Raw genomic sequence first — 17,684 nt, 5'->3', positions numbered from 1 at the left:
CCTAGTCTACCGACATTCTCCCCCTCCAACACCCCTACCTAGTCTACCGACATTCTCCCCTCCGACACCCCTACCTAGTCTACCGACATTCTCCCCTCCGACAGCCCTACCTAGTCTACCGACATTCTCCCCCTCCAACACCCCCTACCTAGTCTACCGACATTCTCCCCCTCCAACACGCCCACCTAGTCTACCGACATTCTCCCCTCCGACACCCCTACCTAGTCTACCGACATTCTCCCCCTCCGACACCCCTACCTAGTTTACCGACATTCTCCCCTCCAACACCCCTACCTAGTTTACCGACATTCTCCCCTCCGACACCCCTACCTAGTCTACCGACATTCTCCCCCTCCAACACCCCCTACCTAGTCTACCGACATTCTCCCCCTCCAACACCCCCACCTAGTCTACCGACATTCTCCCCTCCGACACCCCTACCTAGTCTACCGACATTCTCCCCCTCCGACACCCCTACCTAGTTTACCGACATTCTCCCCTCCAACACCCCTACCTAGTTTACCGACATTCTCCCCTCCAACACCCCTACCTAGTCTACCGACATTCTCCCCCTCCGACACCCCTACCTAGTCTACCGACATTCTCCTCTCCGACACCCCTACCTAGTTTACCGACATTCTCCCCTCCAACACCCCTACCTAGTCGACCGATATTCTCCCCTCCAACACCCCTACCTAGTCTACCGACATTCTCCCCTCCAACACCCCTACCTAGTCTACCGACATTCTCCCCCTCCAACACCCCTACCTAGTCTACCGACATTCTCCCCCTCCAACACCCCTACCTAGTCTACCGACATTCTCCCCTCCAACACCCCCTACCTAGTCTACCGACATTCTCCCCTCCAACACCACTACCTAGTTTACCGACATTCTCCCCTCCGACACCCCTACCTAGTTTACCGACATTCTCCCCTCCGACACCCCTACCTAGTCTACCGACATTCTCCCCTCCGACACCCCTACCTAGTTTACCGACATTCTCCCCTCCGACACCCCTACCTAGTTTACCGACATTCTCCCCTCCGACACCCCTACCTAGTCTACCAACATTCTCCCCTCCAACACCCCTACCTAGTCTACCGACATTCTCCTCTCCGACACCCCTACCTAGTCTACCGACATTCTCCCCCTCCGACACCCCACCTAGTCTACCAACATTCTCCCCCTCCAACACCCCTACCTAGTCCACCGACATTCTCCCCCTCCGGCACCCCTACCTAGTCTACCGACATTCTCCCCTCCAACATCCCTACCTAGTCTACCGACATTCTCCCCCTCCAACACCCCTACCTAGTCTACCGACATTCTCCCCCTCCAACACCCCTACCTAGTCTACCGACATTCTCCCCTCCAACATCCCGACCTAGTCTACCGACATTCTCCCCCTCCAACACCCCTACCTAGTCTACCGACATTCTCCCCCTCCAACACCCCTACCTAGTCTACCGACATTCTCCCCTCCGACACCCCTACCTAGTCTACCGACATTCTCCCCCTCCAACACCCCCTACCTAGTCTACCGACATACTCCCCCTCCGACACCCCTACCGAGTCTACCAACATTCTCCCCCTCCAACACCCCTACCTAGTCTACCGACATTCTCCCCTCCAACACCCCGACCTAGTCTACCGACATTCTCCCCCTCCAACACCCCTACCTAGTCTACCGACATTCTCCCCTCCAACACCCCTACCTAGTCTACCGACATTCTCCCCCTCCAACACCCCTACCTAGTCGACCGACATTCTCCCCCTCCAACACCCCTACCTAGTTTACCGACATTCTCCCCTACAACACCCCTACCTAGTCTACCGACATTCTCCCCTCCGACACCCCTACCTAGTCTACCGACATTCTCCCCCTCCAACACCCCTACCTAGTCTACCGACATTCTCCCCTCTGACACCCCTACCTAGTCTACCGACATTCTCCCCTCCGACAGCCCTACCTAGTCTACCGACATTCTCCCCCTCCAACACCCCCTACCTAGTCTACCGACATTCTCCCCCTCCAACACGCCCACCTAGTCTACCGACATTCTCCCCTCCGACACCCCTACCTAGTCTACCGACATTCTCCCCCTCCGACACCCCTACCTAGTTTACCGACATTCTCCCCTCCAACACCCCTACCTAGTTTACCGACATTCTCCCCTCCAACACCCCTACCTAGTCTACCGACATTCTCCCCTCCAACATCCCGACCTAGTCTACCGACATTCTCCCCCTCCAACACGCCCACCTAGTCTACCGACATTCTCCCCTCCGACACCCCTACCTAGTCTACCGACATTCTCCCCCTCCGACACCCCTACCTAGTTTACCGACATTCTCCCCTCCAACACCCCTACCTAGTCTACCGACATTCTCCCCCTCCAACACCCCTACCTAGTCTACCGACATTCTCCCCTCCAACATCCCGACCTAGTCTACCGACATTCTCCCCCTCCAACACCCCTACCTAGTCTACCGACATTCTCCCCCTCCAACACCCCTACCTAGTCTACCGACATTCTCCCCTCCGACACCCCTACCTAGTCTACCGACATTCTCCCCCTCCAACACCCCCTACCTAGTCTACCGACATACTCCCCCTCCGACACCCCTACCGAGTCTACCAACATTCTCCCCCTCCAACACCCCTACCTAGTCTACCGACATTCTCCCCTCCAACACCCCGACCTAGTCTACCGACATTCTCCCCCTCCAACACCCCTACCTAGTCTACCGACATTCTCCCCTCCAACACCCCTACCTAGTCTACCGACATTCTCCCCCTCCAACACCCCTACCTAGTCGACCGACATTCTCCCCCTCCAACACCCCTACCTAGTTTACCGACATTCTCCCCTACAACACCCCTACCTAGTCTACCGACATTCTCCCCTCCGACACCCCTACCTAGTCTACCGACATTCTCCCCCTCCAACACCCCTACCTAGTCTACCGACATTCTCCCCTCCGACACCCCTACCTAGTCTACCGACATTCTCCCCTCCGACAGCCCTACCTAGTCTACCGACATTCTCCCCCTCCAACACCCCCTACCTAGTCTACCGACATTCTCCCCCTCCAACACGCCCACCTAGTCTACCGACATTCTCCCCTCCGACACCCCTACCTAGTCTACCGACATTCTCCCCCTCCGACACCCCTACCTAGTTTACCGACATTCTCCCCTCCAACACCCCTACCTAGTTTACCGACATTCTCCCCTCCAACACCCCTACCTAGTCTACCGACATTCTCCCCCTCCGACACCCCTACCTAGTCTACCGACATTCTCCTCTCCGACACCCCTACCTAGTTTACCGACATTCTCCCCTCCAACACCCCTACCTAGTCGACCGACATTCTCCCCTCCAACACCCCTACCTAGTCGACCGACATTCTCCCCTCCAACACCCCTACCTAGTCTACCGACATTCTCCCCCTCCAACACCCCTACCTAGTCTACCGACATTCTCCCCCTCCAACACCCCTACCTAGTCTACCGACATTCTCCCCTCCAACACCCCCTACCTAGTCTACCGACATTCTCCCCTCCAACACCACTACCTAGTTTACCGACATTCTCCCCTCCGACACCCCTACCTAGTTTACCGACATTCTCCCCTCCGACACCCCTACCTAGTCTACCGACATTCTCCCCCTCAACACCCCTACCTAGTCTACCAACATTCTCCCCTCCAACACCCCTACCTAGTCTACCGACATTCTCCTCTCCGACACCCCTACCTAGTCTACCGACATTCTCCCCCTCCGACACCCCACCTAGTCTACCAACATTCTCCCCCTCCAACACCCCTACCTAGTCCACCGACATTCTCCCCCTCCGGCACCCCTACCTAGTCTACCGACATTCTCCCCTCCAACATCCCTACCTAGTCTACCGACATTCTCCCCCTCCAACACCCCTACCTAGTCGACCGACATACTCCCCCTCCGACACCCCACCTAGTCTACCAACATTCTCCCCCTCCAACACCCCTACCTAGTCCACCGACATTCTCCCCCTCCGGCACCCCTACCTAGTCTACCGACATTCTCCCCTCCAACATCCCTACCTAGTCTACCGACATTCTCCCCCTCCAACACCCCTACCTAGTCGACCGACATACTCCCCCTCCGACACCCCACCTAGTCTACCAACATTCTCCCCCTCCAACACCCCTACCTAGTCCACCGACATTCTCCCCCTCCGGCACCCCTACCTAGTCTACCGACATTCTCCCCTCCAACATCCCTACCTAGTCTACCGACATTCTCCCCCTCCAACACCCCTACCTAGTCTACCGACATTCTCCCCCTCCAACACCCCTACCTAGTCTACCGACATTCTCCCCTCCAACATCCCTACCTAGTCTACCGACATTCTCCCCCTCCAACACCCCTACCTAGTCTACCGACATTCTCCCCCTCCAACACCCCTACCTAGTCTACCGGCATTCTCCCCTCCGACACCCCTACCTAGTCTACCGACATTCTCCCCCTCCAACACCCCCTACCTAGTCTACCGACATACTCCCCCTCCGACACCCCTACCGAGTCTACCAACATTCTCCCCCTCCAACACCCCTACCTAGTCTACCGACATTCTCCCCTCCAACACCCCGACCTAGTCTACCGACATTCTCCCCCTCCAACACCCCTACCTAGTCTACCGACATTCTCCCCTCCAACACCCCTACCTAGTCTACCGACATTCTCCCCCTCCCACACCCCTACCTAGTCTACCGACATTCTCCCCCTCCAACACCCCTACCTAGTTTACCGACATTCTCCCCTACAACACCCCTACCTAGTCTACCGACATTCTCCCCTCCGACACCCCTACCTAGTCTACCGACATTCTCCCCCTCCAACACCCCTACCTAGTCTACCGACATTCTCCCCTCCGACACCCCTACCTAGTCTACCGACATTCTCCCCTCCGACACCCCTACCTAGTCTACCAACATTCTCCCCCTCCAACACCCCCTACCTAGTCTACCGACATTCTCCCCCTCCAACACCCCCACCTAGTCTACCGACATTCTCCCCTCCGACACCCCTACCTAGTCTACCGACATTCTCCCCCTCCGACACCCCTACCTAGTTTACCGACATTCTCCCCTCCAACACCCCTACCTAGTTTACCGACATTCTCCCCTCCAACACCCCTACCTAGTCTACCGACATTCTCCCCCTCCGACACCCCTACCTAGTCTACCGACATTCTCCTCTCCGACACCCCTACCTAGTTTACCGACATTCTCCCCTCCAACACCCCTACCTAGTCGACCGACATTCTCCCCTCCAACACACCTACCTAGTCGACCGACATTCTCCCCTCCAACACCCCTACCTAGTCTACCGACATTCTCCCCTCCAACACCCCTACCTAGTCTACCGACATTCTCCCCCTCCAACACCCCTACCTAGTCTACCGACATTCTCCCCCTCCAACACCCCTACCTAGTCTACCGACATTCTCCCCTCCAACACCCCCTACCTAGTCTACCGACATTCTCCCCTCCAACACCACTACCTAGTTTACCGACATTCTCCCCTCCGACACCCCTACCTAGTTTACCGACATTCTCCCCTCCGACACCCCTACCTAGTCTACCGACATTCTCCCCCTCAACACCCCTACCTAGTCTACCAACATTCTCCCCTCCAACACCCCTACCTAGTCTACCGACATTCTCCTCTCCGACACCCCTACCTAGTCTACCGACATTCTCCCCCTCCGACACCCCACCTAGTCTACCAACATTCTCCCCCTCCAACACCCCTACCTAGTCCACCGACATTCTCCCCCTCCGGCACCCCTACCTAGTCTACCGACATTCTCCCCTCCAACATCCCTACCTAGTCTACCGACATTCTCCCCCTCCAACACCCCTACCTAGTCGACCGACATACTCCCCCTCCGACACCCCACCTAGTCTACCAACATTCTCCCCCTCCAACACCCCTACCTAGTCCACCGACATTCTCCCCCTCCGGCACCCCTACCTAGTCTACCGACATTCTCCCCTCCAACATCCCTACCTAGTCTCCCGACATTCTCCCCCTCCAACACCCCTACCTAGTCTACCGACATTCTCCCCCTCCAACACCCCTACCTAGTCTACCGACATTCTCCCCTCCAACATCCCTACCTAGTCTACCGACATTCTCCCCCTCCAACACCCCTACCTAGTCTACCGACATTCTCCCCCTCCAACACCCCTACCTAGTCTACCGACATTCTCCCCTCCGACACCCCTACCTAGTCTACCGACATTCTCCCCCTCCAACACCCCCTACCTAGTCTACCGACATACTCCCCCTCCGACACCCCTACCGAGTCTACCGACATTCTCCCCCTCCAACACCCCGACCTAGTCTACCGACATTCTCCCCCTCCGGCACCCCTACCTAGTCTACCGACATTCTCCCCCTCCAACACCGCCACCTAGTCTACCGACATTCTCCCCCTCCGGCACCCCTACCTAGTCTACCGACATTCTCCCCTCCAACATCCCTACCTAGTCTACCGACATTCTCCCCCTCCAACACCCCTACCTAGTCTACCAACATTCTCCCCCTCCAACACCCCCACCTAGTCTACCGACATTCTCCCCTCCAACACCCCGACCTAGTCTACCGACATTCTCCCCCTCCAACACCCCTACCTAGTCTACCGACATTCTCCCCTCCGACACCCCTACCTAGTCTACCGACATTCTCCCCCTCCAACACCCCCTACCTAGTCTACCGACATACTCCCCCTCCGACACCCCTACCTAGTCTACCAACATTCTCCCCCTCCAACACCCCTACCTAGTCTACCGACATTCTCCCCCTCCGGCACCCCTACCTAGTCTACTGACATTCTCCCCCTCCGGCACCCCTACCTAGTCTACCGACATTCTCCCCCTCCAACACCCCCACCTAGTCTACCGACATTCTCCCCCTCCGGCACCCCTACCTAGTCTACCGACATTCTCCCCTCCAACATCCCTACCTAGTCTACCGACAGTCTCCCCCTCCAACACCCCTACCTAGTCTACCAACATTCTCCCCCTCAACACCCCTACCTAGTCTACCGACATTCTCCCCCTCCGACACCCCTACCTAGTCTACCGACATTCTCCCCCTCAACACCCCCTACCTAGTCTACCGACATTCTCCCCCTCCAACACCCCTACCTAGTCTACCGACATTCTCCCCCTCAACACCTCCTACCTAGTCTACCGACATTCTCCCCTCCAACACCCCTACCTAGTCTACCGACATTCTCCCCTCCAACACCCCCTACCTAGTCTACCAACATTCTCCCCCTCCAACACCCCTACCTAGTCTACCGACATTCTCCCCTCCAACACCCCCACCTAGTCTACCGACATTCCCCCCCTCCAACACCCCTACCTAGTCTACCGACATTCTCCCCTCCAACACCCCCACCTAGTCTACCGACATTCTCCCCCTCCAACACCCCTACCTAGTCTACCGACATTCTCCCCTCCAACACCCCTACCTAGTCTACCAACATTCTCCCCCTCCAACACCCCTACCTAGTCTACCGACATTCTCCCCTCCAACACCCCCTACCTAGTCTACCGACATTCTCCCTTCCAACACCCCTACCTAGTCTACCGACATTCTCCCCTCCAACACCCCCTACCTAGTCTACCGACATTCTCCCCCTCCAACACCCCTACCTAGTCTACCGACATTCTCCCCTCCAACACCCCCTACCTAGTCTACCAACATTCTCCCCCTCCAACACCCCTACCTCGTCTACCGACATTCTCCCCTCCAACACCCCCTACCTAGTCTACCGACATTCTCCCCTCCAACACCCCTACCTAGTCTACCGACATTCTCCCCTCCAACACCCCTACCTAGTCTACCGACATTCTCCCCCTCCAACACCCCCTACCTAGTCTACCGACATTCTCCCCTCCAACACCCCTACCAAGTCTACCGACATTCTCCCCTCCAACACCCCTACCTAGTCTACCGACATTCTCCCCTCCAACACCCCTACCTAGTCGACCGACATTCTCCCCCTCCAACACCCCCTACCTAGTCTACCGACATTCTCCCCTCCGACACCCCTACCTAGTCTACCGACATTCTCCCCCTCCGACACCCCTACCTAGTCTACCGACATTCTCCCCCTCCGACACCCCTACCTAGTCTACCGACATTCTCCCCCTCCGACACCCCTACCTAGTCTACCGACATTCTCCCCTCCAACACCCCTACCTAGTCTACCGACATTCTCCCCTCCAACACCCCTCCCTAGTCTACCAACATTCTCCCCCTCCGGCACCCCTACCTAGTCTACCGACATTCTCCCCCTCAACACCCCTACCTAGTCTACCGACATTCTCCCCCTCCGACACCCCTACCTAGTCTACCGACATTCTCCCCTCCAACACCCCTACCTAGTCTACCGACATTCTCCCCTCCAACACCCCTACCTAGTCTACCGACTTTCTCCCCTCCAACACCCCTACCTAGTCTACCGACATTCTCCCCCTCAACACCCCTACCTAGTCTACCGACATTCTCCCCCTCCAACACCCCTACCTAGTCTACCGACATTCTCCCCCTCCAACACCCCTACCTAGTCTACCGACATTCTCCCCTCCGACACCCCTACCTAGTCTACCGACATTCTCCCCCTCCGACACCCCTACCTAGTCTACCGACATTCTCCCCTCCAACACCCCTACCTAGTCTACCAACATTCTCCCCCTCCAACACCCCTACCTAGTCTACCGATATTCTCCCCCTCCAACACCCCTACCTAGTCTACCGACATTCTCCCCCTCCGGCACCCCTACCTAGTCTACCGACATTCTCCCCCTCCAACACCCCCACCTAGTCTACCGACATTCTCCCCCTCCGGCACCCCTACCTAGTCTACCGACATTCTCCCCTCCAACACCCCTACCTAGTCTACCGACATTCTCCCCCTCCAACACCCCTACCTAGTCTACCGACATTCTCCCCCTCCGGCACCCCTACCTAGTCTACCGACATTCTCCCCTCCAACACCCCTACCTAGTCTACCGACATTCTCCCCCTCCGGCACCCCTACCTAGTCTACCGACATTCTCCCCTCCGACACCCCAACCTAGTCTACCGACATTCTCCCCCTCCAACACCCCTACCTAGTCTACCGACATTCTCCCCTCCAACACCCCCTACCTAGTCTACCGACATTCTCCCCATCCAACACCCCTACCTAGTCTACCAACATTCTCCCCCTCCAACACCCCCACCTAGTCTACCGACATTCTCCCCTCCAACACCCCGACCTAGTCTACCGACATTCTCCCCCTCCAACACCCCTACCTAGTCTACCGACATTCTCCCCCTCCGGCACCCCTACCTAGTCTACCGACATTCTCCCCCTCCAACACCCCCACCTAGTCTACCGACATTCTCCCCTCCGACACCCCACCTAGTCTACCAACATTCTCCCCCTCCAACACCCTTACCTAGTCTACCGACATTCTCCCCCTCCAACACCCCTACCTAGTCTACCGACATTCTCCCCTCCAACACCCCGACCTAGTCTACCGACATTCTCCCCCTCCAACACCCCTACCTAGTCTACCGACATTCTCCCCCTCCAACACCCCTACCTAGTCTACCGACATTCTCCCCTCCAACACCCCGACCTAGTCTACCGACATTCTCCCCCTCCAACACCCCTACCTAGTCTACCGACATTCTCCCCTCCGACACCCCTACCTAGTCTACCGACATTCTCCCCCTCCAACACCCCTACCTAGTCTACCGACATTCTCCCCCTCCGGCACCCCTACCTAGTCTACCGACATTCTCCCCCTCCAACACCCCCACCTAGTCTACCGACATTCTCCCCCTCCGACACCCCTACCTAGTCTACCGACATTCTCCCCTCCAACATCCCTACCTAGTCTACCGACATTCTCCCCCTCCAACACCCCTCCCTAGTCTACCGACATTCTCCCCCTCAACACCCCCTACCTCGTCTACCGACATTCTCCCCCTCCAACACCCCTACCTAGTCTACCGACATTCTCCCCTCCAACACCCCTACCTAGTCTACCGACATTCTCCCCCTCCAACACCCCTACCTAGTCTACCGACATTCTCCCCCTCAACACCCCTACCTAGTCTACCGACATTCTCCCCTCCAACACCCCTACCTAGTCTACCGACATTCTCCCCCTCCAACACCCCCTACCTAGTCTACCGACATTCTCCCCTCCAACACCCCTACCTAGTCTACCGACATTCTCCCCCTCCGACACCCCTACCTAGTCTACCGACATTCTCCCCTCCAACACCCCTACCTAGTCTACCGACATTCTCCCCTCCAACACCCCTACCTAGTCTACCGACATTCTCCCCCTCCGACACCCCCACCTAGTCTACCGACATTCTCCCCCTCCGACACCCCCACCTAGTCTACCGACATTCTCCCCCTCCGACACCCCTACCTAGTCTACCGACATTCTCCCCCTCCGACACCCCTACCTAGTCTACCGACATTCTCCCCCTCCGACACCCCCACCTAGTCTACCGACATTCTCCCCCTCCGACACCCCCACCTAGTCTACCGACATTCTCCCCCTCCGACACCCCTACCTAGTCTACCGACATTCTCCCCCTCCGACACCCCCACCTAGTCTACCGACATTCTCCCCCTCCGACACCCCTACCTAGTCTACCGACATTCTCCCCCTCCGACACCCCTACCTAGTCTACCGACATTCTCCCCCTCCGACACCCCTACCTAGTCTACCGACATTCTCCCCCTCCGACACCCCCTACCTAGTCTACCGACATTCTCCCCTCCAACACCCCTACCTCGTCTACCGACATTCTCCCCTCCAACACCCCTACCTAGTCTACCGACATTCTCCCCCTCTGACACCCCTACCTAGTCTACCGACATTCTCCCCTCCGACACCCCTACCTAGTCTACCGACATTCTCCCCCTCCGACACCCCTACCTAGTCTACCGACATTCTCCCCTCCGACACCCCTACCTAGTCTACCGACATTCTCCCCTCCGACACCCCTACCTAGTCTACCGACATTCTCCCCTCCAACACCCCTACCTAGTCTACCGACATTCTCCCCTCCAACACCCCTACCTAGTCTACCGACATTCGCCCCTCCGACACCCCCACCTAGTCTACCGACATTCTCCCCCTCCGACACCCCTACCTAGTCTACCGACATTCTCCCCCTCCGACACCCCTACCTAGTCTACCGACATTCTCCCCCTCCGACACCCCTACCTAGTCTACCGACATTCTCCCCCTCCGACACCCCTACCTAGTCTACCGACATTCTCCCCTCCAACACCCCTACCTAGTCTACCGACATTCTCCCCTCCAACACCCCTACCTAGTCTACCGACATTCTCCCCCTCCGACACCCCTACCTAGTCTACCGACATTCTCCCCCTCCAACACCCCTACCTAGTCTACCGACATTCTCCCCCTCCAACACCCCTACCTAGTCTACCAACATTCTCCCCCTCCAACACCCCCACCTGGTCTACCAACATTCCCCCCCTCCAACACCCCTACCTAGTCTACCGACATTCTCCCCTCCAACACCCCTACCTAGTCTACCGTCATTCTTCTACACCAACCCCATCATTTCAAGGAAGTACTTTTCTCCCATTCCCACCTAATGTCATGCTGTTACTCTGCTACCTCCTGTCCAGTTAATGCTGCCATGCTCATCCCCTACCTCCCCTGAGCTGGTCATGGGCTCCTTCACTTTTGTCTCTATTGCTCCCATCGCCCCTGTCACCTTCTCTCCTCTCCGCCCTTTGCTTCCCCACTTGCCCTCTCCCCCACCCACACCCAGCACACTCTTGGGCTTTTCCTCCCTCCTCCCCTCCTGCACCACTCATGTTTTCTTCCCCCTCCCCAACGTGGTTCTCGGGATTTCCCCTCCCTTCAAAGCTTTCCTCTCCAGCGCTCGTCTTGGATTTTCCTGTCCCGTCTCAGCACTGCTCTCAGACTTCTCCCCCCCCCTCCATCCCCCACCCCACCAAAGTGCTGCTCTTGGGCTTCATCCTTGCCCCTACTTTGGGCCTTAGACCTTCTGTCATTACTGCTCCAATAGAAAAGTAAGAACTTGCATTTATACAGCACCAGTCACAACCTCAGGAAGTCGCAAAGCACTTTACAGCCAACTTGGTACTTTTTTTGAAGGGCAATCACTGTTGTAATGTAGGAAACATGGCACCCAATTTGTGCACAGCAAGCTCTCACAAACAGCAATGAGATAATGATCAGATATTTCAGTGATGTTGATTGAGGGAATAAAATTGGCCAGGACACCGGGGAGAACTCTCCTGCTCTTCTTTGATAAAGTGTCATGGGATCTTTTACGTCCACCTGAGGAGGGCGGACGTGCCCTCGTTTTAACATCTCATCTTGAATGCACACTTTGGGGAATCTTCTAATCCCGAGAGAGTTCATTCTAACAATCTGTAGTGGGAGTCAAATTCTGAGCAGCAATAAGATGTAGGCATCCCAGAACGGTGCTGATCTTCATCTGCAAACATGGCCATGTGGACACGCTTCCCAAAACTCTTGACTGTTCATGTCATCTCTTCCATCTCTGGTTATACATTATGCCAACCATGTTTATCTTTGGTTACCTGGGTGAGCAGGACCGCCTTGTGGGTCTGCTCTTGGGCTTGGCAAAATCTGCTGGTACAGATCCAGGATGTTTAAGTTGGTTGAGAGGGCCTCTCCAACTGCTTGTCCATGTGATGATCTCTGGTGCACGACCAGGTGACTCCAAAACGTGAACACGTGGGTGTTGTTGTGTCTGTGTATAATAAGACACAGACTGCAGGAGAACGGTACAAGAGGTGTTTACTCAACGTGGCTCACACGGGAACTGATCTGTACAGATTACTACTCAGTGCTATATACAGGTGTGGTCACTGCCGGTACTGCAGTATACATGAGCTGTAAAAAGTAGTTCCCCCCTTAAAGGTACATACATTACAATTCCTCCCCTTTTAGATTAACAGTACCATAACACTCATTTAACAATTAAATATCAAACTAATTACAATTAACACTTTTAACATGCAACATTAGCTGAAAATAGTCTATTTATATATTCAGTCTTTGGGGAGGCCTCCTGATCCTTTCTCGATAGCGCCTTTCCCGAGTGTCTTGCTCTTGGTGCGGAGGCGATTCTGGCCCCCTGTCGTCGGTTGGTTCATCAGCTTCCGATGCTACTGTTTCTGGGGTAGATGCGACCTGTACGTCGGGTTCATCACCAGGTACGTATGGGCGAGGCATGGGGTTGACTTGTTCCTGTGACTCTAGGATCTGGTCAGCATGGCGTCTCACGACGCGCTCCCCAACGTCCACTGTGTACATTAGTGGGCCCTGCCGTGTGCATATCGTTCCTGGCTGCCATTTTTCTGTTCGGTAGTCACGGGCCAAGACTGGTTGCCCTACATTGAAGCTTCTTGTTGGCTTCTCATGGATGTGCTGGAATTGCTTATTCTCAACATCTCTTCGTACGTTTGGTCTGAGCAAATCCAGGTGAGATCTTAACCTTCGGTTAAAGAACATCATGGCTGGGGCCTGGTTGGTGACTGCATGTGTCGCATTCCGGTAGGCGAACAGGAAATTGTCCACCTTGTGCTGCAGCAGAATTTTGTCATTGTACATAGCCTTTATTGCCTTCTTAAAGGTTTGTACGAACCTCTCAGCCAATCCATTTGTGGCTGGATGATACGGGGCGGATGTGTAATGCCTTACCCCATTCTTTTTCAAGAACCTCCGGAACTCTTCGGACACAAACTGTGGTCCGTTGTCGGAGCAAATCTGTTCTGGCAAGCCATTCCTGGCAAAAATGGTCCATAGGACTGCAATAGTTTTCTCCGTGGTGGTGGAGGACATTTTGATGACCTCAGGCCATTTCGAGTGCGCATCCACAGCTATTAAAAACATTGAGTCCATGAATGGACCAGCAAATTAAATATGCACCCGTTGCCATGGAGATGAGGGCCACTCCCATGGGTGTAGAGGGGCCTGTGGTGGTGCATTTTGGACTTTCTGGCATCCTGAGCAGCTCTTGGTCAGGTCCTCGATTTGTTTATCGATTCCCGGCCACCACACATAAGCCCTGGCAAGGCTTTTCATTTTTACCCCTCCCAGATGACCCTCATGAAGCTCATTGAGCACTCTATCTCTTAACTTGGGTGGAATTACCACTCGGGATCCACACATCAAGGTCCCCCAGCACACTGACAGCTGTTCTCTCCTTGTCGAGAATGCTGGCAACAGTGAGTCGCCATGTGCTAGCCATCCCTTCACCGGCAAATCATATACCCGAGACAGTGTCGGGTCATTTCAGGTTTCCTTTTCGATATAAGCGTTAGTTACCGGTAGGTATTCAACTATAGTCGAATGGAATATTTCGACAGGATCCACTGCTGGTGCTTCCTCCGCAGTAGGCAGTGGCAGGCGTGATAGCCCATCAGCATTTCCATGCTGTTTCGTGCCCTTATATTCAATCTCACAGTGGTGCGCCCCTAGAAAAAGTGACCATCTTCGTAATCGTTGCGCAGTCATCACTGGAATGCCCTTCTTCGGATTAAAAATGGAGACAAGAGGCTGGTGATCAGTCAGCAAGGTGAATTTCTGCCCGTGCAGATAGTGATTGAACTTTTTCACTCCCTGGAAAAGGATTGACAGGGCCTCCCTGTCAATCTGGGCGTAGTTACGCTCGGCTGAGGTTAGTGATCGTGACACAAAGGCTATTGGCCTCTCTGAGCCGTCCGAGAATTTGTGCGACAGCACCGCTCCAATGCCGTAGGGTGACGCATCACATGCCAACCGAATTGGTAATGCCGGGTTTTAATGGGCCAATACCTCTTTCGATGTGATTAGTGTTTTGCTCTTCTGGAAAGCTCATCTACATTCGTCACTCCACTTCCATGGCACCCCAGTTTGCAGTAGGGTGTTAAGTGGGTGTAGTATTGTAGACAAATTTGGCAAGAACTTATGGTAGTAGTTTACCAGCCCGAGGAACGACCTCAGTTGTGACACATTTTCCGGTGCTGGAGCCTTGACTACTGCCTCAATCTTCTCTGGGGACTTATGTAACCCCACTGTCTGCACACTTTGTCTTTGAACCAGCAATCATTCTGGTCGTGTGTTGTTCTGCCGCAGCGATAGCACTTCTCTGTTCCATATGACATTTCGTTTGTGCCATATTCTTGCGATCTCTGTTGTATCTGCAGCACCCCGTGCTGCTGCTTCATATGATACTGCAATGCTGAAAGCCTTTTCCAGCGTAAGGTCCTTTTCAGATAAAAGCCGTTTCTGGGTTCCTTCACTTTGAAGCCCACACACAAACTTGTCCCTTAAGGTATCTGCCAGTCCCGCTCCAAACTGGCAGCGTTTCGATAGTTTGCGCAGTCTGTTAAATAATCAGCATTGCTTTCATCCTTATGCTGGTTCCGTTTGTGAAACTTGAATCTTTCTGCTATCAGCAGCGGTGTGAGGTTTAAATGTTCCTGTAGTATCGTTACTATGTCTTCAAAACTCTTTTCCATTGACTTCGTTGGGGTTACTAGATTTCGTAATAAACCATACGTCTTTGCACCCATTAAATTTAACAATACCGACGCTTTCTTGTCATCTGACACCTCATTTGCCTTGCAGTATACCTCTATTCGTTCGACATATGTAGTCCAATCTTCGACTTCATTGTCAAATGCAGTGATACTGCCACTCTTTGGTATTTTGGGTGTGGTTTAAAATGGCGTCTCCCAATGGCTTAAAATGGCGTCTCCCACGCTTTCCTTCCTCCCCCGCTGCTGCCAACGCCGCTCCCGGCGGTTCTCGTGGCAATGGCGGCACCCTGTAGGTTTCACGCGCTTCTCCTGCGCTGCTGCCAACGCTGCTCTCGGCGGTCCTCGTGGCAATGGCGGCGCCTCGCGGGTTTCTGCACGTCTCTCTCTCCTTCTCTTCGACGCTGCTCAGCCCCTGAACACCGGCTGCGCCCTGTGCGCTCTGCCCCCTCTCTCTCTCTCCCTCGTTGACGCTGCTCGGCCCTTTGCTGTACCGCTCGGTCGGGCTCTAGCCCGCCGCTGTCCGGGAAGGGTCTGCGCACTACCTGTTGCCAGCCCATTTCGCTGGACCACCTCGACTGGAAAGCTAAGCCTGGCTCTCGACAGCCTCCCCCGCAATTCTCGAGTCTCTGCTGGATGACTGGGCGGTTGCCCGTGGGCGATGCCCGAGCCTCTGGCCTTGACCTCCAATCCACTGATCTCCAGGAACAAATCCCCAGGAGGTGATGCAGAGTTGCAGGTAGGTTCGAATTTGCCTTGTCGCCAATGTTGTGTCTGTGTATAAGACACAGACTGCAGGAGAACGGTACAACAGGTGTTTACTCAACGTGGCTCACATGGGAACTGATCTGTACAGATTACTACTCAGTGCTATATACAGGTGTGGTCACTGCCGGTACTGCAGTATACATGAGCTGTAAAAGATAGTTCCCCCCTTAATAAAAGGTATATACATTACAGGTGTCGCGCAAAAAGAACATGGCATTTGCTCAAAAGCTTTTCACAATCAGTCATCACCGCTGGATATTGACTTCTTTATTGGGCAGAACTTCCAAATTATGTTATAATTTTTTTATTCATAAGCAATTTTTAAAAAAAGTTTGGACAGGTTTTTCTTTAATTCTAAAGGGCTGCTCATGGATATCCTGGTGGCATTGGGGATTTACTCGGCACCATTTCACTAACCTGAGCAAACGAGAGATATTTGGCAATCAATTCGTGGGATGTTGGCAGTCAGGCCTCCGAATGGTCATTTCCTACGTGTAGATCGATATTTTTTTTCCACTGCAGGCCTGGTGTGAGACCAGAATTGGCAGCGGTCATTCAGCAACCCGAGACAGCTTGAAACAGTAAGTCACCCACAGCCCAGTTCGCCTGAAGGTGCCGTTTATTCCTTCTCCGGCAAATGCAATGGTGCTGAGCCGAAAATTTTTACCGTTCGGCTTAAAGGGCCCGAGGAACAAGCTGCTGAAACCGTGGGATTTTTTTTTGTGGTGTGTGTGTGTGTGTGTGTGAACGCTTTGATATTTACCAGGAATGAGCGCTGAGCGGGCGGCCTGTGCCGAGAGCTGTAAGCTGCAGCGCTTTGTGGAGCAGCGAGCCGGAGCAGCGAGAAGACAGCAACATGTTTGCAGCCGCAGCCAGGATCATCTGGGCGAGGGTTGCCAACCCCTCCCGGATTGCCCCGTGCAGCCTCCTGGAAGTGACCAACAATCTCCGCCGCCAGCAAACCCGGGAGAAAAATCCTTAAAACCAATTATGGAATCCTACAGGACAGGGGGCGGCCCTGTTGTTATTTCGGATTTCCAGCATCTGCAGTATTTTGCTATCGGACAGAGGGGCGGCCCGTCCTTCCCCTGCCAGCTCCTTGAAAGAGCGACCCGATTTGGCCCCCTCTCCCACAGCCCTGCATAACTGATGTGTTCTGTTTTTTTTCATTTGTCACTTGAGCACATAAAGCTAGGCTGACACGCCCAGTGCAGTGCTGAGGGAGCGCTGCACCGTCGGAGGTGCCGTCTTTCGGATGAGACATTAAACCGAGGCCCCGT

General features: G+C 54.7%; 2 protein-coding genes across 5 annotated transcripts in view; one reads left to right on the top strand and one right to left on the bottom strand.

The window, feature by feature from the left end:
- The window catches only part of bphl (biphenyl hydrolase like), a 45,905-nt gene extending 28,350 nt beyond the window's left edge, over window positions 1-17,555 (bottom strand). Inside the window, exon 1 of one of the 2 annotated variants that reach the window (XM_085989216.1) lies at window positions 17,168-17,555. In XM_085989216.1, the coding sequence (XP_085845342.1) occupies window positions 17,168-17,286 (119 nt within the window). In that variant the 5' untranslated portion in view covers window positions 17,287-17,555. Of the gene's footprint in view, window positions 1-16,821; window positions 16,913-17,167 lie in introns of those variants that run through there. The other variant, XM_085989217.1, reaches the window with a different exon arrangement.
- The window catches only part of LOC147117845 (leukocyte elastase inhibitor-like), a 40,415-nt gene continuing 39,628 nt past the window's right edge, over window positions 16,898-17,684 (top strand). The window contains exon 1 of one of the 3 annotated variants that reach the window (XM_085989213.1): window positions 16,898-16,985. The gene's annotated coding sequence lies outside the window, so the exon portion shown is untranslated. Of the gene's footprint in view, window positions 16,986-17,046; window positions 17,130-17,684 lie in introns of those variants that run through there. The other 2 variants (XM_085989211.1, XM_085989215.1) reach the window with 2 other exon arrangements.

The sequence above is a fragment of the Somniosus microcephalus genome, chromosome 5 (assembly GCF_052327205.1).
Source record: "Somniosus microcephalus isolate GS21.2 chromosome 5, FLI_Smic_1.0, whole genome shotgun sequence".
NCBI lineage: Eukaryota > Metazoa > Chordata > Chondrichthyes > Squaliformes > Somniosidae > Somniosus > Somniosus microcephalus.
Note: the sequence above shows the minus strand (reverse complement) of the source record. Positions and strands in the feature narration are given on the sequence as shown.